The 23356-nt window shown below is 41.6% G+C and overlaps 1 protein-coding gene and 1 long non-coding RNA gene across 2 annotated transcripts; both read left to right on the top strand.

Annotated features, from left to right (window-relative positions):
• Nucleotides 1–2441: 2441 nt before the first annotated feature.
• On the top strand, nucleotides 2442–9300 carry LOC142603228 (uncharacterized). The gene is made up of 3 exons (XR_012837107.1): nucleotides 2442–2554; nucleotides 8479–8530; nucleotides 9036–9300. It is a non-coding gene; the product is annotated as an uncharacterized LOC142603228 (long non-coding RNA).
• Nucleotides 9301–9775: 475 nt separating this feature from the next.
• Nucleotides 9776–23054, top strand: SEC61A1 (SEC61 translocon subunit alpha 1). The gene is made up of 12 exons (XM_075762106.1): nucleotides 9776–9906; nucleotides 11450–11517; nucleotides 12194–12259; nucleotides 12362–12440; nucleotides 13368–13499; nucleotides 15133–15242; nucleotides 15474–15627; nucleotides 16442–16602; nucleotides 17254–17451; nucleotides 17862–18053; nucleotides 19682–19758; nucleotides 20705–23054. The coding sequence occupies exons 1-12, from the start codon at nucleotides 9900–9902 to the stop codon at nucleotides 20889–20891; spliced, it is 1431 nt and encodes a 476-aa protein (XP_075618221.1). The 5' UTR covers nucleotides 9776–9899; the 3' UTR covers nucleotides 20892–23054.
• Nucleotides 23055–23356: the final 302 nt, after the last annotated feature.

The raw sequence follows: 23356 nt of genomic DNA, 5'->3' as shown, positions 1-23356 counted from the left end.
CACTGTGTGGGGCACTGGGATCTATCTGCAGGAAGCTCCTTGCAGGACTGCGGACTGCATCTATATTCCACTTAGCACAAGGACTTCTGGTCCTGAACGGGACCCTTGGGCATTGATGCACTATAGCAATTAAATAATGACAGTAATAAAACTTGCCTACACAGTAGTGTACATTTCATGCAAGCTGAGATGGCATCATAAGTAAAGCAGTTCTTCCACCTTGTGGTTAGACAGACTACTACTGGCAGAGTTTGTACAGCAAAAATCACAGACTGCACACGAATACTGCTATTACACACACCCAGCACGCAAAGGACTGTTGCTATCACAGGACCCCTCTTGCAGACCAATGCTACAAATAGTAACTAGCCCTGTTTTGTAAGGTGAACGTTCATGTGCGTGTGCATACTTACACACGTGTGTACGAAGGAATAGATTTGCAATGCCCTCTAGCGATGCTATGAGACCTGGTGTAACAACAGCTAGGGTGGCTCCTTCATCCTCCTTGGTAAAATAAGGCCTTTATTCAATGCAACACCAAGCTTTAACATGCTGATAAAACATACTGGTGTGGGAACAGAGTGTGAGGAAAATGTGATCTCTTCAAGTAGAGATTGTAGCCAGTTCCTGTGAGCAATGCCACTAGAACTAAAAGGAACCATTTGAAGGCAGCGAAAAATTTCATTTATGCTTCTCTCCCCATTTCTACTTTCTGTCCTTATTTTCTGCTTTTTACCTCTGGCTGTTGAAGCAACCATATAGGCTTTGTTTGCATCAGGGTACAATTCAGCACGATTGGGTCCAGCGTTCTGTAGTCAGTCACCACAGGGTGAGGCCGATTTCAAATGCAGTAATTAAATGTCAATTTTGTACTAATGCAATAGAGGTATATCGAGAGATATAATTTTACAGTCAACGCTGAAGATTTGCACTGTGCGAAACAGTGGAACACGTTGGCTAACAAACTTCAGAGCCAGTAAGTGAATATTAATGTTTTTAATGGTCCTAAATTACACTATTTCTGAGGCGGGATTAACTTGGTTATATAAGAGGGAATTATTTGGTTCAAAGAATAGTGAAACATGAAAAGAACAAGCTGTTTAAAATCGACGTCTGCTTCTCAGATGTTGCCGTTTCTCTAAAGAGCAGTTTATTAATTACATGCTATTCTCCCCCTCCTCACTGTCATCATTCCAGTTGTACCAGCTGGCACCACTCTACACAGAGTCCTCTTGTGGCAGTAGGTGCTTCGCAAACACAGTATACAAATCAGCCCTAGTGTATCAAACTCCTTTTTTGTCACTCAGTCTGCAACTAGCCGCCAAAATAGTTCCCAAGATAAACTGTCAAAGTCAGAGTCGCACCAGGCCAATATTTGACCCAGTGTCTCACGTGGCTTTACTGTAATAATTCCCCAATAACTGCATCTTCAGTTTCTTTTGCTCTTCTGAACTGCAGGGTGACAGCTGATTATACAAAAGAGCTGAACTTGGCTCCTCTCTATATAATTTTTTACTTCAGTTGGGAAACCAGGGTTTTTTCACTGTAAGATCCAAGAAAGCTAGCTTTCATCAACCATTTTTTCTACCTAGAATTGAACTTCAGTGGCAAATTTCAGCTGTAGGACTGTACCCTCTTCACCCCAAATGTGAAGTTGTTCAGACCCAGAATGGACAAAATAGGGATGTAAGTAAAAACTAAAGAGTTTTCAGCTTCCATGCCTAAGTAGACAATTCTGTGTAGTTATAAGTTTCATTTTTTTACAGTAGGAAACCAATTTGTCTTATTGTCTAAAGATATTTTAAAAACCAACATGAACCCAAGAGGTCTGACAGGTATGCCATGCAAAGAATAAGAGTCTGTTAAATATTTTTACCTATTCTTATGGTACAGATAAAGGCTACTAGCACAAAAAGCACGTGTGACTCTATCCCACAAAGGCAATTTTTAAGGATACACTTATCATTGTGGAGGGGAAATAGACCGAGACCCTAGAAGGTTGACATTATCTCTTTGTCAAAAGAGCAATTACAATAGAAACAGTAGATTGACAAGCTTCCCCTGAGACTCTTTCAGAAATGCCCAAGCTTGATTCACAGATAACACCTTTGAGAAGACACCTTTAGTCTTCCTGGGTGGAATTAATCTCTTCTAACATCAGACAGGTATCTAGTCTGAAGTGGTCACCTTAGTTGCTCTATAATCAATAGAGACAGATACCTCCAGAGGATGATTCATCTAATCTGAAAACAGATGTGTAAGATAGGTAGAGTGAGTATTTCTCCAGAGGTGTCCACTTGTATCTCCATTGACCACAGAGAGCCTGGACAACTACCTAGATACCTGACTTCTAAAGGGCTAAAAGCAGATGAGCCATTTAGATAAGGATAAAGCCATGTTACCCCTTCTAACATAGCAGTGATCTCGCACAGTGATGTTATCAGCACCTCTCACAATAGTTTGCCTAATTTTAATAAATTCAGTAAATTCTGGCATTTCATTGCATGCTTCTACCATTGATCCCCTGGATCGCTGCTGTTGCCTCCCTGACCATGTCACCGAAATCCGGGAATAAACCTCGTAACACCAATGTAGTGTTAAAAGGCAGGCATTCTTTATTGCAGCGCTGGATGCACGGGGGATAGCTCCACCCAACGTGCATACAGGTGATCACCAACACACAGGTTATGTAGGATGAAAACATACATATTCATCATTTTTCTCAGAAAAGGCAGTCCTATGATAATCATTTCTTAGAATTCATTTCCATATTCTCCTCCCCGTCACGCATGCTCAGTGATTTGAGTCGGTGGTCCTCAGGGGTCTCTGGTGGTCGTCAGTGGTCTTGCACCCGTGTCCGCTGGGTGACCCCCTTCATGCAGGCATGCGCAGTATCCTTGCTGTGGGTGCACCTGTCCATAGCAACTTACTTCATAAGATTAATATCTCCAACCCTATTGTTCAGTTTGGTAGGGACTGTACGTGGAACATAGCAGCATTGTATCTTGCCACGGTCACCTTGCCACTTGCCACAGTTAGTTAGCTTCATTACCTATTACCTTGGTTATAAACTAATTACCTCAACCTGATTCTATAGTTTCTATTTCACGGCCCCTATCCTACGGTTACATTTCCCCCCTTTGGAAGTTTTGAAATAATAACTTTTCAATACTTCCACTCATATTTTCCTATTCTAGACATATTACAGATGTTCTTAAACTTGTAACCATAGCATCTACACCCCAGTGTGTCTGCTCATGTTCCTCTTTTGCAAGTTCTAACATAACTTGTGGAGTTACTATTACCCGATTTTCTCATGTTACCCACCATCCTTCCATATTCTGAGATGCTTTTAAGTGCTCTGCCAATTGTTCACCTAGTTTGCTGCATCTTGCTTTTAAATTTGGAATTTTCATCTGGTTTACTGGTACTAGTGCAAGGATACCTTGTTCTGCAGCCTCCTTCGCAGCTTTATCTGCCAATCGATTACCTATATTTACAGCCGTCTGACCAAACTGATGAGCCTTGCAATGCATTACGGCCACTTCCTTCGGTTTCTGCACATCTTGTAGGAATTGAAGAACTTCCTCCTTATGTCTTATAGGTGATCCTTGGGCTGATAACAGTCCTCTTTCTTTCCAGATAGCTCCATGAGCGTGGATCACATCAAATGCCTATTTGGAATCCGTCCATATGTTTACCCTTTTCCCTTCTGCCATCCGTAAGGCCTGCTTTAGCGCCACCAATTCTGTTTTCTGCGCTGATGTATTTGCAGGTAGCGTCCCTGACTCCAATAGCTTGGTGGTGGTAACAACAGCATACCCAGCCATTCGCCTTCCTTCTTGCACAAAACTGCTTCCATCCGTAAACAGTTCCAGATCAGGATTCTTCAAGGGTTCGTCCTTCAGGTCCGGTCTGCTGGAATAAACTTGTTCAATGGTTAACAGACAGTCATGTTCCAATTTCTCAGTAGGATTTTCTGTTGACAGGAACATTGCTGGATTTACAATTGCTGTGGTTTTTAATTCCACATCATCTTGTTCCAATAGGACAACCTGGTATTTCAACATTCTGCTAGGGGATAACCAGTGACCCCCCCTTTTGTTCTAAGACAGTTATTACCATATGTGGTACATATACCACTATCTTTTGGCCCATAGTCAATTTTCCAGCTTCCTGAATCAGCAGCACCATTGCTGCCACGGCATGCAAACATCCCGGCCATCCTTTACTCACGGTGTCAAGTTGTTTGGAGAAGTACCCCAGTGGTCGCTTCCAAGATCCCAGCCGTTGCGCCAGCACTCCAAGGGCCAGATGTTGCCTTTCGTGTACAAACAGCTCAAAAGGTTTAGTCAGATCAGGTAAACCCAATGCAGGGGCCATCATTAATGCCTTTTTGAGTTCTTTAAATGATTTATGGCATTCAGGTGTCCACGTCAAGTATTGATCTTTAGATTCCTTCAGGGCTTCATATAGGGATTTCACATACAGTCCATAATTTAGAATCCAGAGTCGACACCACCCAATCATTCCCAAAAAGGCTCTCAGTTCCTTTGGGCTGTTAGGTTCGGGGATCTGATAAATGGCTTCTTTTCTTTCGTTTCCCAATTGTCTCTGTCCTTGAGATATCTCAAATCCCAAATAAATCACTGCTTCTTTCCCTATCTGAGCCTTGTTTCTGGAGACTCTATATCCTCCTTGGCCCAGGAAATTCAATAAACTGATAGTCGTTTCAAAACATGTTTCTTTACTTTCTGCTGCTATCAGGATGTCATCCACATACTGTAATAATATACCCTCTCCTTGATTCTGTTTCTTCCACATTTCTAACTCTTTTGCCAACTGATTTCCAAATATTGTAGGGCTATTTTTAAATCCTTGTGGAAGCACAGTCCACGTTAATTGCGTCTTCCGTCCTGTAGCAGGACTTTCCCATTCAAAGGCAAATATGCTTTGACTTTTCGTATCCAGAGGTATGCAAAAGAAGGCATCCTTTAAATCCAGTACAGTAAACCATTTATGTTCCTCCCTCAGAGATGTCAACAAGGTATATGGATTGGCCACTACTGGGTGTATATCTTCAACTATCTGACTTATGGCCCTTAGATCCTGAACTAATCGGTATTCCTTGCCTCCTGATTTCCTTACTGGTAATATAGGGGTATTATACTCTGATTCACATTCTACTAACAATCCATACTCTAAAAGTTTTGTAATTAATTCCTCTAATCCCTTTCGGGCTTCCCACTTAATAGGATACTGTTTTTGTCTTACCGGCTTGGCTCCAGGTTTTAAAGTCACCTTTACTGGTTCTGCCAGTTTGGATCGCCCCGGAACTTCACTTGCCCATACCAAAGGGGTAACTGCATTGTCCACTACTTCTGGAATCCGTTCCTCCTTGGAGGAATCCTGTAACATAAATACTCTCACCTCTATAGCTTTTGATTCTGGTATTAGTAACCTAATTTCTCCATTTTTAAAAATAATTTGTGCATCTAATTTGCTTAATAAATCCTGCCCCAATAAAGGCAATGGACATTCGGGCATATATAAAAATTGATGTGTTATCCACTGTTTTCCTAATTTAAATTTTAATGGTTTCAGAAAAGGCCGGTTCTCCCTCTGCCACGTCGCACCAACAACTTCTACTGATTTATGGCTGAGCTTTGCTTTACATGTGTTCAATACCGAATATGTAGCCCCCGTATCTACTAAAAATTCCATTTCTTCATTCCCTAGCCTTAGTGTAACCAGGGGCTCAGCTAGGGTTGATTCCCCCGGTCCCCTTCATGATTCGTTATCCAAAGCCATTAATTTAACAGCCTGGAGTGTTGGGTCTAGTCTCCCAGCTTTAGGGCAGTCTCTTCTCCAATGTCCACGTTCCTTGCAGATAGCACATTGGTCTCCTGCTAATCTGGAGACCACCCTTCTCCTTCCAAGCCCCCGATCAACAACGTTCATTCCTCGTCCCCTTCCCATGCCTCCTTTATTATTCTCAGTCGGAATGGCCAGAATTTTCCCATCCCTTCGCATTTGTCTAACTTCTTTTTCCTTTTCCCTGTTGTTATACACAGTCCAGGCGATTTCAAGCATTTTGCCTAAGTCTCTGGACTCAGCCCCTTCCAATTTCTGAAGCTTTTTCCTTATGTCTGGGGCAGATTGTCCCATAAATATAGAGGCCAATTGTGAAGCTTCCTCGGGTTTTTCTGGGTCCAGATTAGTATATTTTCTAGCAGTCACCTTCAGTCTTTCCATAAAGGCCGAAGGGGATTCGTTTAGTTCTTGTCTTACTTCATATAATTTAGACCAATTAATTGCTTTTGGCATTGCATGTCTAACGCCAAATAAAATCCACTTCTGGTACCTAGTCAACATTCCTCTGGGCCCCGGCTGATTAGGGTCCCATTCAGGGTTTGTGGATGGAAAATTCTGGTCCACCGACCCTTGTATAGTTCCGTTAGCATGGGCTCCTTCTACTTCTTTTCGGGCTGTATTTAATACCATTTTCTTTTCAGTGTCTTCTAACAATGTATCCAATATTACTTGCAAATCCTCCCAATCGGGGTTTTGGGTTCTAATTATTGTTTCCATTACTTTGGCAACCCTCTCTGGATCATCCCGATAGGTGCCTGCAGTTTCTTTCCATGCTCTTAAATCAGTTATTGAGAAGGGAACTTTTACCATTACTGGACCCTCATTGCCGACTGCCTGTTGAAAAGGGACCTGGAGGGGAGTTAATCCGTCTCCTCCCCCTCTCCCTCTTGTCCTTCCAGCAATTGGGCTGAATCCTTCCGCCTCCCCTTCCACAGAAGGGGTGGAAGCATTATTAGCCCCCAGATTTTGATCCCCTTGATCATTTCCTAACCTTCTGCGAGGTGCAGCCAATAATTCAACATCATCATCTTCAAATTCACATTTAAAACCACCGTTTACCAATATCACAAGCTGAGCAACCTTTTCCAAATTCTTATCAGGTTCCTGCCCCTTTAATGCCATTACCACAGAACTAGGTGAAACCAATTCACATTGCCTTTGCCATTCCGGATGATTTCGCAGTGTGAAAAACAAATCTACATATGCCATTTCATTCCATTTACCTTCCGTTTTACAAAATAACATCAATTGCAAAATTGTGTTATACTGCAACGTCCCATTCTCCGGCCACTTTTCCCCACTCTCTAAAGTATACAGTGGCCACCAATGATTACAATATTCAATCAATTGTTTCCGAGTCAAAGGATCAATTTTTCCCAGATCTTTCCAATGTTCCAAAATACATCCCAGTGGTGTTTTTCGTGGGATTGGTTTCTTACTCTGAAAAGTACCCATCTCCCAGGGACTCAGTGGTTGTGATTGTACACTATCACAAGCACTAGTCAGAGGGACCCCAACCCGTGTTAGAACTCCCTCAGGGATTTCTCTTGGTGCGGGCCTGTCCCACCACGGTGGTAAGAGAAATCTCAACCTTGGAGGCTTCCCCTCCCCTCTGGGCCCTGCTCCACAGGCTTTCGCCTAGCAGAGACTTTTACCTGAGACGTCTCCCCAGCCCAACTCTGCGCAGCTTTCACCGCGCCTTACGAGCAGGCCTCCCGTGCGCCCCTGGTGCGGGCCTGTCCTGCCACGGTGATGAGAGCCACGGGGCTCCTTGAATGAGGCCTTCAACTTGTGCTCTTGGTGCGGGCCTGTCCCGCCACGATGGTAAGAGCAAATATTCAAAAGAGCAAATATTTAAATCAAATAAGAATGCCTTTACCTCTCCCAGGGGTCTTGCTCAAAGCTCTTCGGTCCGGGGATCGGAGGTTCTCCCCAAGAATTCCCCGGTGCCGGCTGGAGGTCCTGCGATCCCACGGATCCGTCGAGGTTCAAAAGCAGTGTCCCATCTGGGTCGCCAAAAACTGTCACCGAAATCCGGGAATAAACCTCGTAACACCAATGTAGTGTTAAAAGGCAGGCATTCTTTATTGCAGCGCTGGATGCACGGGGGATAGCTCCACCCAACGTGCATACAGGTGATCACCAACACACAGGTTATGTAGGATGAAAACATACATATTCATCATTTTTCTCAGAAAAGGCAGTCCTATGATAATCATTTCTTAGAATTCATTTCCATAGTCTCCTCCCCGTCACGCATGCTCAGTGATTTGAGTCGGTGGTCCTCAGGGGTCTCTGGTGGTCGTCAGTGGTCTTGCACCCGTGTCCGCTGGGTGACCCCCTTCATGCAGGCATGCGCAGTATCCTTGTTGTAGGTGCACCTGTCCATAGCAACTTACTTCATAAGATTAATATCTCCAACCCTATTGTTCAGTTTGGTAGGGACTGTACGTGGAACATAGCAGCATTGTATCTTGCCACGGTCACCTTGCCACTTGCCACGGTTAGTTAGCTTCATTACCTATTACCTTGGTTATAAACTAATTACCTCAACCTGATTCTATAGTTTCTATTTCACGGCCCCTATCCTACAGTTACAACCAGACTTCCACAAAACTTTATTTTCTCTGGTAAACCAGGCACAGTGCCAACATTGGTAAGACAAAACAATCTTATCAAATCACCTCTGCAAGACAGCATGTCAGTTGGAAAGCTGTTGCTTTATCTCTAATTAGAAATGGGTGAGTTAAAACCAGTTTTGATAAACTAGATGTTTTGAAATAAGGTGCTCTGGATAAGAACTGACTAAAACGTTCTTAGACCCATTGGTAGATATCTTTGATAACTCCTAGAAGAGATGCGTGGTTTACAAGCCTGGAGACGGGCAAATATACTGTCTGCCAGTTTAAAAAAAAAAAAAAAAAGAGAGAGAAGAAAAAATAGGAAATGGGAATTAGGACTACTCTTTTAAAGTTAATCTCAGAAAAGTAGGGATTAAATCATCAAACAAAGCATACCTGAGTTAACTAGAAAATGACAGGGAGATTTGTGGAAGCCATTATGGGTTTCCTAGAGCCTGTACACTGACTCTAATTGCTTTGCATTAACACCTCTATTTGCTTTTCTTTTTCCTCTAACTTCTGTTTACCTTTTGTTTTCAGAGTAGTGAAACTTCCCTCTAAAATGCCTGGAAAGCACACAGGACATGTGATTAGCAGAAACACCTTCAAGCAACAAGTCAATGTGAGCACGTCACCTGTTGGTGCCCCTGAGTGATGCAGTGACACGTTGATATACCATGACTTCTTGACATGTGGTGCAATGTATCCCATTTTTGACCAACGTTTCACGTTTTATTAGAAGCCCAGCTCGATCTGGGTGGATTAAACCCAGCCTCAGGCGCGCAGTCACTGCAGGACACCACCGGCTGCCATTTGGGGAGGGGGGGAGTGCAGGGAGTTTCTTACTGCAGAGAAAGGGCTAAAACATTCCACTAGAAAAACAGAAAAGCAGAAAATAAATTTTAAGTGTTCACTTAATGTATTTATCTGTCGAAATCTCTTAAACCAACATTACGATTTCTGGTAACTAAAACACGCGCTCCTTCACCCACTGCCTCAACACCTCGCCGCGGCCTTTCCCGGTGCCAGCCCGACACCTCATTAAGATGGCGGCCGCGGGGCCAAGACTACAATTCCCAGCAAACCGCGCGCCACTTCGTTATCTGATTGGTTGCGTAGACCCGCGGAGAGCCAATCAGAGGCCCTCCGCCCTCCGTGGAGGGTGTAGTTCACCCCGGCAGCAGTGCATGATGGGAGTTGTAGGCGCTTTGCCGCCGCGGCGCGAAGGGCGGTGGTTGTTGGAGGGTGGCGCGGGTGATAGCGCCTGCGCAGTGGCGGCGGCGGCGCCCGGCGAACCCGGCGCGTGGCAGGAAGCGGAAGTGGGCGGCCGGGATCAATCCCTGACGTGTCTCTACGAGGCAGCTGCCGCCGCTGCTCGCTCTTTCCTCCCGTCCGGCGGCCGCCATGGGCAGTGAGTACCGGGGCGCCTCGGCCGGGCGGCGGCAGGCCGCGGGGCGGGAAGGGGGGGAAGCGGGGTCTCCGCGGGGTGCGTGACGACCGAGGGGCCGCGGCTCGGCCACCGGCTCCCCTTTCACAGGCACCTTGGGACGGGCCCTCCTCACGGGTGGCGCGGCGGCCCGTTCCCCTTCAGGGCGGCGGGGAGCCTCTCTGGGGGGCCGCCGCTCTGCCCTCGCCCGCCCCGAGGCCGCAGGCGCCCAGTCCGGGCCCACTCCCTCCGTGGCCAGCCCTGCACGGGTTTCCGTTCCTCTGGTTTAGAGGCTCTCTCTGGACTTTTTTTTTTTTTTTCCCGGTGAAAGACCTATTTCCCGGTTATTGCAGGTCTTCCTAGGGAAGGGAGCTTGCTCTGTGATCCTCGGCGACCGGGCTGCTCCGCCTAGCAGGCACTGTGGAGCCCAGCCATCCCAGGCCGTAGTGTGCCCGGTGTGGTACCCAGGCAGGGAGACACGGGCTGTCAAGTTGGTGATTGGTCATAACGCTTTCAGTGGCGTTGTCAGAGTAAACTATAAACAGTCCTCTGCAGTCTAGAAGTAACCTGAGTGAATGAAGTCTTCAGAGTCTGCTACCTGAAGGAAGAGCTGCTTGAAAAGCATCTTAGTCAATTGGTATATTATTGCAGGTGTAGGAGAGAATCACAATTTGCTTTAAGTTTAAAACCATAATCCAGTGTAACTTTTCAGGCAATTAATAATTTGAAATTAATTAAATAATTTTTTATGGGCTGGTCTTAAAGTGTTACAAAATTGACACTGAAGTTGTTGCCTTCCACAAAGAAGTGGAAACCGGTAGTTTCAGTTCTTCTGCATCATTATACACTTTTTAGTTCAAATCAGTGCAGAGTATGCGTGCAGTCTTAGATTTGTCTTCAGAAGTTTAGCATTAACTCTGTTCAAAAAGAGATCTCTCTGGTCATAGGAGAACTTGCAACTCTGCAGATACCCTGTTCTTTTGTATGTTTATTCTAAGACCGAGATTTTTCTGATCTAAGGATATGTCCTTTTGACTAGGAGGAGATTGTTGCATGAGACATTCTGTAAAGTAACTTGAATTGTTGCTTATGAACAGACTGTAGGATTTCTTACGCTGTATGGCCCAGAAGTAACCTGCGCTGCATGGCCCCTGACTTAAAACTATCTTGAGTATTGTGTTTCTTCTATATCAGGCTAGGGGAGAAGCTATTATGAAATAAAGCTCAAGGGTATTGAAAAACTCATGCAAAACAATGGCAAGGGTTTTTTTTGTGCTGCCAGCCTGCTCAGTAAAACAGGAAAACTCTTTGGCTTTTGTTATTTCTTCTGTACTAGCTGAATCTCTGTATATTTAGAACAAGTAAGAATTTAATTTAAAAAAAAAAAACCCCATCAACAACAAACCTTTGTCCTTAACTAGGACTTTAAATATATAAAGTACATGTCCAAATTCAATTTTACTTGAGCTTTTCCCAGTGTTCTTTGTATCTATGTATTCACTTTTTCTTTTAACTAATTTCCATACAGTAAAATTTCTTGAAGTAATCAAGCCCTTCTGTGTTATCTTGCCTGAAATCCAAAAGCCAGAACGGAAGGTAAGTTAAGAAAATTTTCTTTATAGGTTTGTATTTGTGTAATATAAAATGTTTACAGCTTAGTTTGCGTTTGTGGGATTTGGGTTTATTTTCCTGTTGGGAGAATGAGAGTTTTAGGCACAATTGGTTTTAGTGGAGTGCTTGTCTACTAAATCCTGTACTGTGGATATGGTAGTACAAGAATATTTTTGCTGGTAAATGCAATTGTGCAGATACGGTTATGCCATAGCAGCAAGTGGTGAGATGTTGAAAGCAGTACATACTGGAGTGTAAACTAGAGTAGTTTAAAATAGCGCCTTGAAAGTCTTCGCTTCTTAAGTTCTAATCTAGGATAAGCTTCTCTGTATTATTATTATTTTTTTTTTCTCACCAGAAGCTCTTATGAACATGTAAGCCTCATTTCTGTGGAAGCACTAGAATTACCTTCCATTGGCGTAAGCTTGTTTATTTGGATTAAAGTGTCAATAAAGCTTTGTCATTTTCCTTGGCCTTATATAGTATAAAAGGGGTGAACAGTGAGTTATTTTCTATAGGATGTCCTGTACTTTGTCCCTTCACAAGAAAATCAAGTGTGCTTTAGTTACTATGAAAATTTGCCTGATTGACTAGGTCTTGTTACCTTGACAGCTTCATCATCTTTGGTTGTTGTTTTTTTTGTTTTGTGTTTTTTCTTTAGATTCAGTTTAAGGAAAAGGTACTATGGACAGCTATCACACTCTTCATCTTCTTAGTATGCTGCCAGGTATGTTTCTTTCCCTTGTTTTTAAGGAAGGGCTGAAATGTTTAAAGCATGTTATGAAGTCTCTAATTTAATCTTGTTTTCCTCTGTTGGTTGGAAATGCAGATTCCCTTGTTTGGTATCATGTCATCAGACTCGGCAGATCCTTTCTACTGGATGAGAGTGATTTTGGCATCAAATAGAGGTATGGTCAGTCTTTCAAGAGGGGACTTTTTTTTTAGCTTGAATCAAAATGTTTTTGGCCTTGTTCTTACATTGTGCTCTATTTTAACGAAGATAAAAACTGAAGTAGAGAGGGAAAAGTAATTTTATGATTATGTAAAATCATAAACCAATGTGGCATTGGGAAAGACACAACTTTGTGGACAAAATTGTTGGCTGTGTGCAATATATTATATGTACAAAAATCAAGGAGCATTTTGAAGGGAAAAGGATTAGGGAAGAGACCGTTCCTAATTACCTGCATCACTGCTGTTGCCATCTTCTGTATATATTTCAAGCTTTTTGATTTGTGTTTCAAACCATATTATACATGTGTTGTGGTTTTCTGGGTGACATCTTTGAGCCTGTCTCACAGACGATTCATGATAGTTTGTATAAATTTCGATTTCTTGTAGAGGCTTTCTAATGCAAGTATGAATTCAGAATGCTGACAATTTCCTGAATTCACTTTGTCGTTATATGTCATTTGGGCTATCTGTCAGTTTATATCATAATGGGATGTGCATATATACATGCATGCAACTTGGTCCCCTCCTGAAAAAAGTTTGGGTTTTCCTGTTTAAAATTACGAATAATAAATTGACTGTTTATCAAAGGCAGAAAGAAAATTCCTACCTTGTTTTATGCAGAGTTAATCTGTTCCTGACAGCAAAAGTCTTTTTTCAGCAAACATAGTTTTCAAGGTACTGAGGAGTACTGTGTTACTTATCAGACTGACTTTTAACAAGCTTCTGTTATCATTGAAACATTTTACATTTATGGAGATTTTGAATTTTATATCTTCTCCATTGTGATGTAAAGGGTGGAAAAAACAAAATTTGAACTTCAAAGGTGCCTGGGTACGGAACATCTCATTATTTCCTTTCATTGTTTTTCTTGTGTCTGGCAGGTACATTGATGGAGCTGGGCATTTCACCTATTGTCACTTCCGGGCTCATTATGCAGCTCTTGGCAGGTGCTAAGATAATTGAAGTTGGTGACACCCCAAAGGACAGAGCTCTTTTCAATGGAGCACAGAAATGTGAGTAACAGCAGATATTAAAGGCTGATGTTTTAGAATATCTAACCTTATCAATAGAAAGTGTAAACTTGCCATGTGATGAATGTTGGAGTCAGATATATGGGTTTCTGTCATGCTGTGTGTTCATGTTATGCCACAGATTTCTGTATTTCATCAGTCTTTTACTGACTGCTCTCTGGCTTGTCAGCTGTTAGGCTTCAGAAAAGTTTGAAAAGGAAAAGTATCTGTGGAATTGCATTGCTGCTGTAATCTTGCCAGATAAACTGAGCAATGTATAGACTGTGGGGACCCAACCTTTGAACTGTGTTGGTCAGCATTAACATAAAGAAGTTAATACTCATTAAGATGTTTGTTGTAGTTGTTTTTACCTTGCAATTTCAGGCATGGTTCCTTCTTAGCAATAAGAGATCTCTGTGCTCAGTTGATAAATGACTTGAAGGAAAATAGGAGTATTCTTGTGGTGGGTTGACCCTGGCTGGAGGCCAGGTGCCCACCAAAGCCGTTCTATCACTCCCCTTCCTCAGCTGGACAGGGGAGAGAAAAAATAACAAAAGGCTCATGGGTTGAGATAAGGACAGGGAGAGATTGTACACCAATTACCGTCACGGGCAAAACAGACTATACTTAGTAAAAACTCATCTAATTTCTTCCCAAGAAAACAGAGTAGAGCTATGAGAAGTAAAACCAAATCTTAAAACACTACCCCCACCCCTCCCTTCTTCCCAGGCTCGACTTTACTCCTGAATTCTCTACCTCCTCCCCCCCAGCAGCACAGAGGGGACAGGGAATGGGGGTTGCGGTCAGTTCATCACACGTTGTCTCTGCTGCTCCTTCCCCCTCAGGGGAAGGACGCCTCACACTCTTCCCCTGCTCCAGCGTGGGGTCCCTCCTACAGGAGACAGTCCTCCACCAACTTCACCAACGTGAGTCCTTCCCACAGGCTGCAGTTCTTCACCAACTGCTCCAGCGTGGGTCCCTTCCATGGGGTGCAGACCTTCAGGAACAGACTGCTCTAGCATGGGTCCCCCCATCTTCTCACTCCTCTCTCTGGCTACAAAAGCTGCTGCTTGTTTTTGTTGTTTTTTTTTTTTTTTCTTTTTCCTTCTTAAATGTGTTACCACAGAGGTGCTACCACTGTTGCTGATTGGCTCAGCCTTGGCCAGCGGTGGGTCCATCTTGGAGCTGGCTGGCATTGGCTCTCTTGGACCTAGGGGAAGCTTCTAGCAGCCTCTCACAGAAACCACCCCTGCAGCCCCCCCCCGCCAAAACCTTGTCGCACAAACCCAAAACAATTCTTTAGCTATTTGATTCTGTACCGGTCTACTTACTGATCTGTTTACTGGAAAAAGGAATCCTGAATTGCTAAGGTAATATCTAAAACCCTCAGAGTTTTCAATATCTTCGGTAACCAAACCCACTTGCTTCTAAGTGTATTTGTTTCGGAAGTATCTGTGTGTATTTGTATTTTCAGTATTAGATTTCAGACAACAGACATAACCTGCCCTTGAATTCATACATCCTGTGACTTATGTATTCCTTCCCAACTTTCTCTACAAAGAAGTGATTTATATTTCTCTAATTGCCCACTGACAAATCTTCAGGACAAATACATACTTTTTTTTTTATTCTACAGTGTTTGGAATGATCATTACCATCGGACAGTCTATTGTCTATGTAATGACTGGAATGTATGGAGACCCATCTGAGATGGGTGCTGGTATCTGCTTGCTTATCACAATTCAGGTAATTTCTAGTTCTCTCTACTTATTTACTCTCCCTCTGAAAGGGTCAAAAAATCAGCCTTAAGGACTGCCTGTCCCACATGCAGAGGAAAAAAAAAGGTCAAAGTGCCTGCTTCCTCATATATATATAGTCTTTCCTTATCTTTTAATACAACCTGGTCTAGGTGTTTGTTTTTTTTAACCAAACTTAAAAAGGATGGCATTAATGCTGTGTTTCATTTTTTTCCTGTAGCTTTTTGTTGCTGGATTGATAGTTCTGCTCTTGGATGAGCTCCTACAGAAAGGATATGGTCTCGGTTCTGGCATATCTCTCTTCATTGCTACCAATATCTGTGAGACTATTGTGTGGAAAGCATTCAGCCCCACCACGGTGAACACAGGACGAGGTAATATGGCACAGTCCATTTTCTTTACAAAAATTGTGTACGGAAAGGCAAAATCTTTTTTTTGCAGTAAGTTAACTTAAATGGCATATGCTGTTACTACCATCTTAGCTGTGTAGTTGCCACTTAGTGAATCTTGTTAATACAGCAAGTGCTCCTATGCAAGGTGCAAGTAAAAAGACATTTCTTTTAATTTTGTAGTATCTCACAAGATATTTCCTCAACTTGAATTTCTTACAGTGCCTCTTTTAAAACTCAATAATGGTAGATTGCCATTGTACTACAGTTGCTGCCCAACTTACTGAAAAATAGCATCTATTTCTTTCTGCTCCTTGCATTTCTTACCCTTTGCCCTAAAAAGACCTTATTCTCCAAACCTGACAGGAGGTGATCTTGTTTGGTGCTGTACAATAGACAACATAAGTGAAGTTTCACATTTGCTGTGTAATACAAACAATAACTAGTGTCTCACCATGAATGATACTAGAAAGCATGCTGCCTCTTTTTTTTTTTTTTTTTGGTGGGGAGGAGGAAAGGGGTAAAGAACTTGGTGAATGTCAATGTTTCTAGTTATCCCATTTGATTGTTTGGTTATGATCCCAACTACAGGGGGATTTAAAAAAAAAAATCTTGGAAATAACATAGCTGATATGAAGGATGACAATAGTAAAAGTCTGAGAGCATGCTCAAGATGCAGAAGACTTGGAGAAATCCCGTTCCGAGTCCTGTAGCTCAGAAGTATGCGTAATGGGACAAAGCACTGAGGTTTGGAGATAATCACAGCACACTTAACTTGTTTTTTCTTTTCCTTTCCAAGGCATGGAATTTGAGGGAGCCATCATTGCTCTGTTCCATCTTTTGGCTACTCGTACAGACAAAGTCAGAGCTCTTCGTGAGGCCTTTTACCGTCAGAATCTCCCCAACCTTATGAATCTGATTGCCACCATCTTTGTCTTTGCTATTGTAATATATTTCCAGGTCAGTTGGAATAAAGAGGACTGTAAAATTGTTTGTACAGAAGTAGATCTGTAATCTGTTTCCCCATACAGGAAATTGTATTTTCACTTTCTAGTGCCTTCAGAAGACTTATTTTTGCACCTGCAACATCTGGATGTTCATTTAACACTAGCTTCCCTTCCACGCTTATTGTAGCCACACAAAAGACTTTGAGACCTACTTTGGTCTCTGGGGGGAAAAAAAAAGCAAAACCCAGATGAATATGTATATGTAATATTGCCTAACCCAAATGCTATTGCTTTTTGCTGGAAAATAATTTGACATCTTTAAGCCTCTGTGTTTCTTGCTGTTTGTTGCAGCAAACTGCTGAAGAACACAGAAAGTTTAAATGTTTCTATTACAGGATGCTATGTTCAGTCTTCTTGAAACTTCAGGTGTCTTCTGATGTCTTTCATACCTTCTTATATGTGTGTGTTTAGACAACTCAGCAGGGTTCCAGGCCCTCTGCAGAAGTGTTCGCATGGTTAACCCTCTGGGTAGAGTATGTGTACTTGCACAAAATGATCACAAATTTTTTTTTTTTGTTGCTGTCGAGGCCCTGCACTTGCAATTTATGAACTGTGGTGTGGGTTCATCTCCAGATATAATGGGGGACTTTTGAAAACTTTTCAGGGCTTCAGAGTGGATCTTCCTATCAAATCTGCTCGCTACCGTGGCCAGTACAACACCTACCCTATCAAGCTGTTCTATACTTCCAACATTCCCATTATTCTTCAGTCCGCCCTGGTGTCAAACTTGTACGTCATCTCCCAGATGCTTTCTGCTCGCTTCAGTGGCAACTTACTGGTTAGCCTGCTGGGCACTTGGTCTGTGAGTATTCCTTCTAATCTTGCATACAGCTTTATAAGAGCACCATTAAAATGCGTGGTTGAAGATATGGTCTCTAAGTATTAAGGCAGACTTCTGCAGGTTATGTACACTGAAACTCCTAAACTAGTAATTTGTTTAAATCAATGGCAGAGTACGAGACCTGCTGTGACGAGTGTTAGGTCTCCATTTACGTTTTACCTTGGGCTGTTCTTTGCTGTCCTAGGTATTTTTGTTGTTACTTTTTGTATTCCATTTCCACTTTAGAAACTGCTTGTGACAGTAAAGTTGAATCTTTGTGTCCTGCTGTAGTGGTAATGATACACAGTGAGATGAAGGTGATATAAACCGAAGCTTAGCTTAATGGCTAAGAAATAGTGAGAAAGTTGTGACTGCTTTCTTCCTTCTTCTAGGACACGTCATCTGGAGGCCCTGCTCGTGCTTATCCAGTTGGTGGCCTTTGTTATTATCTGTCACCACCAGAGTCCTTTTCTTCGGTGTTAGAAGACCCCGTACATGCAGTTGTTTATATAGTATTTATGTTGGGCTCCTGTGCTTTCTTCTCTAAGACGTGGATTGAAGTCTCTGGCTCCTCTGCCAAAGATGTAAGTTTAAAATGATAAATTATGTAAGCTTATATGATGAAAACAGATGGGCTGTTGTAAGAATAAGACTGACTTTCTTCTGCAATAGCTGTTATGCTAGTAATCTTGTTGATAATGTTTGTCATTTGTATAAACAGTGACCGAGTCTTTTTTGTAAGTGGGGAGGATGAGAGCAGAATGGGGATAATTTTTTTTCTTGTTTTCTTTACTGCTTTTTCAAAACGAACAGCAACAAAACTCAAATAATTGCTTTCATTGGTGTTAGGAAACTTTGAACATTGATATGTAACATCTGATCAGTGAGAGGGCAGGCAAGGTAACAGGAAAGGTAAAACTCTGTTAGTGCCAAATGACAGCTGCACCGTGTGCAAGCCAGGTGCCACTTAAGAACTTGAAGGTTCAAGTTCTGCCTGGCATAGAGAGTTCTTAACTTCTTTTTGGGGAAGATTAACTAGAAGTTGTTATTTTTAACTTGAGAGTGCTGATAACAGAAAATATAGTGCAGTGCATTAATGTACCTGAGCATAGCTTCTCAAAATTTCCATTTGCTACGGGATATTTGATATTCAGCAACTATATGATTCTGAAATTGGAAATGGAAAACAAGATGGAAAATAGTTGTCATCGTGGTATGTTTGTATTGTGTGGTTTTGGGTAGGAAATGAAGTTTGGCAGCCATATGGAATGGTTTAATCCATTCTTTAACAAATATGTAATAGTTGCACAGTTACTGTAACAGCATGAGCACTCTCTTGTTTTGGACTTGCATCTAACTGCTTGTTGTCAGGCATGCAGGGAGGCACTCGCAGCCATGTGTAGCCAGATTTTTATTTCAGTATCAACCAACATACAGCTTTTAACACTTTCATATAGTTTCCTGGTAACAAATAAAATTAAGTCCATGTAAACAAGGTCAGAAATAAAAAATTATAAATCATTACTTAAATGTTCACTCTAGAGTAGAAAAGTGGTAGCTTAATCATCTGAGTGTGTGTTTTTCAGTACATTAAATTCAGTGACAGGCACCTTCGGAAATTCCCCTGATAGAGTTTCAGTTCCCCTCAGTTATTAGTAAAATGTTTTCAGGGCTCTATTGTGACCCTGTGGAATTGCAGAAATCCAATTTAAGAATAATGTTCCAAGAAGGGATTTAATAACAACGTTCCAATAATGTTTCTAAGTCATATAGTTTCTAATATGGCCTCACAAATAAATAGTTCAACTGAATGTGGGAAACTGAAATGGAGTGGACGCTTCATAGGATGGTTTTGTTAACGTCTACTAAACCCTAGCCAGGAGAAGGGTAAGTGGCAAAACAGGAATTGGATTATGTGTATGAGAGCCTACCAATTTCCAGATTTTCCTTTCTCAATAGGACTAGAATTATCCAAAAAGCTTTGTGTAATTGACAGTGTGGAAAAGTGCCTGTGACTGCATTCAGTCTGAAGTTAAACTACTGGATACTTTAAAGTCACCTGAACATATAAAAAACCCCAAATGATACCAAAAATACCCAAACCCACCACAACTTACTGAAATGTCTTGCTTCTGTTTTCCTGTTCTACTAAGTTCTGTGGCCTTGGCAAATGACTCTAAACTTACTTGCTCTGTTCCTTGATTCTATATAGGTGGCCAAACAATTGAAAGAACAACAAATGGTAATGCGAGGCCACAGAGAAACCTCAATGGTACATGAACTAAACAGGTGAGCTACATGTTTCACAAGCTATTTATGCAAAGTGTTATGGAGAAACACACGGCAATTTTTGCTTTGACTTCTGTTTTCCAGATCCTAGACCACAGATAGTCTTTCAGCTTCAATGTTACGTGCGTGAAACATAGAACATTGTCTCATTAATGGAAGACTTGTACAGTACAGCATATTCTTGCCTTACAATTAGAGAATGTGCCTTAAATTCTGGAGCTTGTATTTTCTTGTTATATTTTTTTCATTTTTATACTTCCTACAGGATAGCTAATAATGAGCATTTGAGTGTACTTTAGTACTTCAGACTGATGCACAAGTATTTTTTTTACTGTATTTTTTGATGTGATATTATGCCTTGAGTTCTGTTTTCATGCAGACCTTGCTTCTAAAACAAATAGCTACTTCAGTCTCCTAGGTGCGGAGGTAGAGGTAGGCAGCAGGTGGTCTCTCTAGGTTTTCTAATTGCAGGGTAGAACCGTGCATCCTTCGTGTTACAGAAATGTTTATCATAACTTGGATTTCAGTCATCTGCAAATGACTTAAAGAGCTAGTAGCCACAAGCTTAATCTTTGTGTTTAATTGCATGGTACACTGTAATACCTTCTTAGCTTAGCAATTTTTTTCCCCTCCGATCAGGTTGAGCTTTTTATTTTCTTACCTAGTATACTGGCAGTACTGCATATTCCTTATCTTGGATTGTAGACCCGTGAGAGAAGAGAGTATTCTGCCATTGGCTTTCTTCCATTCATGTAGTTTCCTTGGGTTTTTTAACCATCTGGTTAGATTATCTCTGTAGTGTTCTTTCTGTTCTCAGTGGGATTGGTTTCCCATCTGATCTATGGTACTTTCCATAGATCCCACGTACCACTAACCCTAGTATATTTGTTAGTATCCTGAGCAAACTCTAATGACACCTTTTCTATTCTCATTTTGTGTTTTACAGGTACATCCCTACAGCTGCTGCATTTGGTGGTCTCTGTATTGGTGCACTCTCTGTGTTGGCAGACTTCCTTGGGGCAATTGGGTCTGGAACTGGAATTTTGCTTGCTGTCACTATCATTTATCAGTACTTTGAAATTTTTGTAAAGGAACAGAGTGAAGTTGGCAGTATGGGAGCTCTTCTTTTCTGAACCTAGCTTCTCATGGACCCAGGAAAGAGGGGAGGAACATTCTCAAAATATAGGTGGTCAGGTGAAAAGTAGTAATGTAAACTTGATATGGTCATTCTATAAGAACACATATTTTAATAATGTTTCCAAAGCGCATTCCCTTATGTTCAAACTTTTCTAGCACACTGTTTGCATTTTATAAATTGATGAGGAAAAATGTGCAAAAAATTTTTTTAAGATAATTGTTTTTTAATTATGTGTTAGGAGAATCAGCTTTCTGAATTGGGTTTAGTTCAATGACTCTTGAAATTTTTTTGAGCCCCTTTCAAATTTAGTATACCCAAAGCCTTTATACGTTTTAATAAATGTTTGTTAAATTACTGTTTGGAAGGGATTTTTTTCCATTTAACTTGTTTATGCAGCTCCTTTGAGTAGTGGTGAGAAAAATCTCTCCTTCTAATGCTCAAGTTCCCTAATTATGGTTGTAAGCACAAACGGTGTTTAATATGTTCGGTTTTGTGTTTGGGGTTTTTTTCAGTATGGCAGATTTGGAAGGCAGTTGTTTCTTTTTACTAAATGATATTTCTAATTCCAAATGTTTTGTCTTGTAATTACTACACTAGACCTTGTCAGATGTTGAATATTGGCTTGAGACTGTTGTCAAGTTTCTGTCTAAGGTAGGAATTTGTTCTTTCCTACCACCTCTCTTCCATAAGCAGAAAACTCAGGTCAATCTAGATTCTGCCAGAGTCTGTGCCTAAGAGTTGCAACTTTGAAACTTGGTCATGCTGGCAGCTTTGTAAAACCTTCCAATTAGTTTTCATTGCCATTAGTGGTGGTGCTGCTAGTTGTGATGCTAGCTGAAAGAAATGGATGTTATGGCTGCTTAGATGCAAATCTGCTTGTGCTCTTTGCTGAAGCGAAGTTTCTCTCATTGATAACAAATTCTGGTCTTGTAGCAATCAGGTTGTTATCTGGCTACTCATACCTAGTGAATTTTGAGTCTCATTGCCACAAAGGAGTGGGGAAAGAATGTAGTTACTTTTCTGTTCCTGTAGCTTTAGATATGAGACCCTTGTCAGATAACTTGTAAGTTTCTTATGTAGAAGGCTTTTCCATCCTATAATCTCATGGACTTGACTGGTGCATAGAAAAGCATGTTTTCAGAAGGTATGGATATTCCTTCTTTTTTTGAAGATCACACTTTCAAATTGAAGTTACTGTAAAAGGCTTTAATGCACCAGAATAATACTTAATTCTCCATTTTAATTTAGATTGCCAGTACTAATCAGGTGCCTAGGACCAAATGCAAATATTTGTGTACGAGTCTTGTAAATACACTTTTCCTCGATCAGTATTGGACAGTGTGGAAACCAGAATGAGGAGTTGTAATATTGGAATGTTTCTCTCTACTGCATCGACATGCCTTCTGTGCATTTTTGCATGTTGGGCTGACAGTATATGAATTACTGTTTCTGCTTGGAGCAATGGGACTCTGTTACGTACCCAAGGAGCACAGATGACATCCAGAAGCCCTTGTTAATGCACCAAGCTCAAACACCAAATGCGTCAGAAATCTGCAAACCTGGAGTGAGATACATCTGTCAATAAACGTGAAGCTCCTGGGGTGAGGATCACAATTGGAAAAGGAACAAAAGTGTTGGGATAAAGTATCTGTGAAATGCTCGCTACCAACCATTCACTATTACTTCACACTACATTTGGTAATTTTTCTGTCTCTCATAAAGTACTAGTGTGCCACAGCACAATTCTGATGTGAAAGATGGGACAGTTAAAAATTGAGAGGGAAGGAGCATGGTGCGGTGGTTCTGCTTTGGGGATTGTTTTGTTGTTTTTCCAGGAAGCCCAATACAAATTTTCTTTTGAAATAAAAAGGACTTCACTTTGGACACACCGCTCTGGCTGGGCTGGAGCTGTACTCGTATTTTTGGTCATATCATCTGTTTGAAACGGTTGCAGTTTAGACCATTAGCTCTTCAGTGTCTAAGCAGCACTTGTTCTATGCATCTGTATTTTTGTTGTCTAGTGTTAAATCTCTGTCAGTTATCAAGCAGCTATGTCCTCGAGGCAGGACCTGCTGATCATACAGTGGATGTTCACAAAAAAGAAATAATGCCTAAACAATCTGCTTTATAATGAAATAAAGTACATCTTTGGAGCTAATGCTTGGCTTTCAGTGCTTTCAATACTATCCCAGTTCTAACACTTGTAGAACAATGTTACCTGCCTACGAGACTGAAAGTGATCCCTCTCAAAACAGCTGTTTAGAGTGTCGGTGTGAAATAAAGATAAATTGTATTTGCTCAACAATAGGTTGCCAGAAGAACAGAACTTTAACCATTCCTCTGGGCTTTCCTGTTCCAGAAGAGTTGCAGTTCAAAAGGTGCTGCACAAGTAAATAGTGGGAGAGTGAGGTAATGATGCATCAGTTTAACAAACCCTGTATTTCCGTGTGAAATACAGTG

Source organism: Balearica regulorum, chromosome 10, assembly GCF_011004875.1.
Source record: "Balearica regulorum gibbericeps isolate bBalReg1 chromosome 10, bBalReg1.pri, whole genome shotgun sequence".
NCBI classification, from domain to species: domain Eukaryota; kingdom Metazoa; phylum Chordata; class Aves; order Gruiformes; family Gruidae; genus Balearica; species Balearica regulorum.
The sequence above is the reverse complement of the archived record's forward strand: the minus strand, read 5'-3'. Positions and strand labels throughout refer to the sequence as shown.

What these genes read in the sequence shown, in the direction of transcription:
- SEC61A1 (XM_075762106.1), top strand. An exon ending in TCTTCTTAGTATGCTGCCAG is followed by an intron (nt 12,260 to 12,361) that starts GTATGTTTCTTT and finishes TTGGAAATGCAG; the next exon opens with ATTCCCTTGTTTGGTATCAT. An exon ending in GCCTGCTGGGCACTTGGTCT is followed by an intron (nt 17,452 to 17,861) that starts GTGAGTATTCCT and finishes TCCTTCTTCTAG; the next exon opens with GACACGTCATCTGGAGGCCC.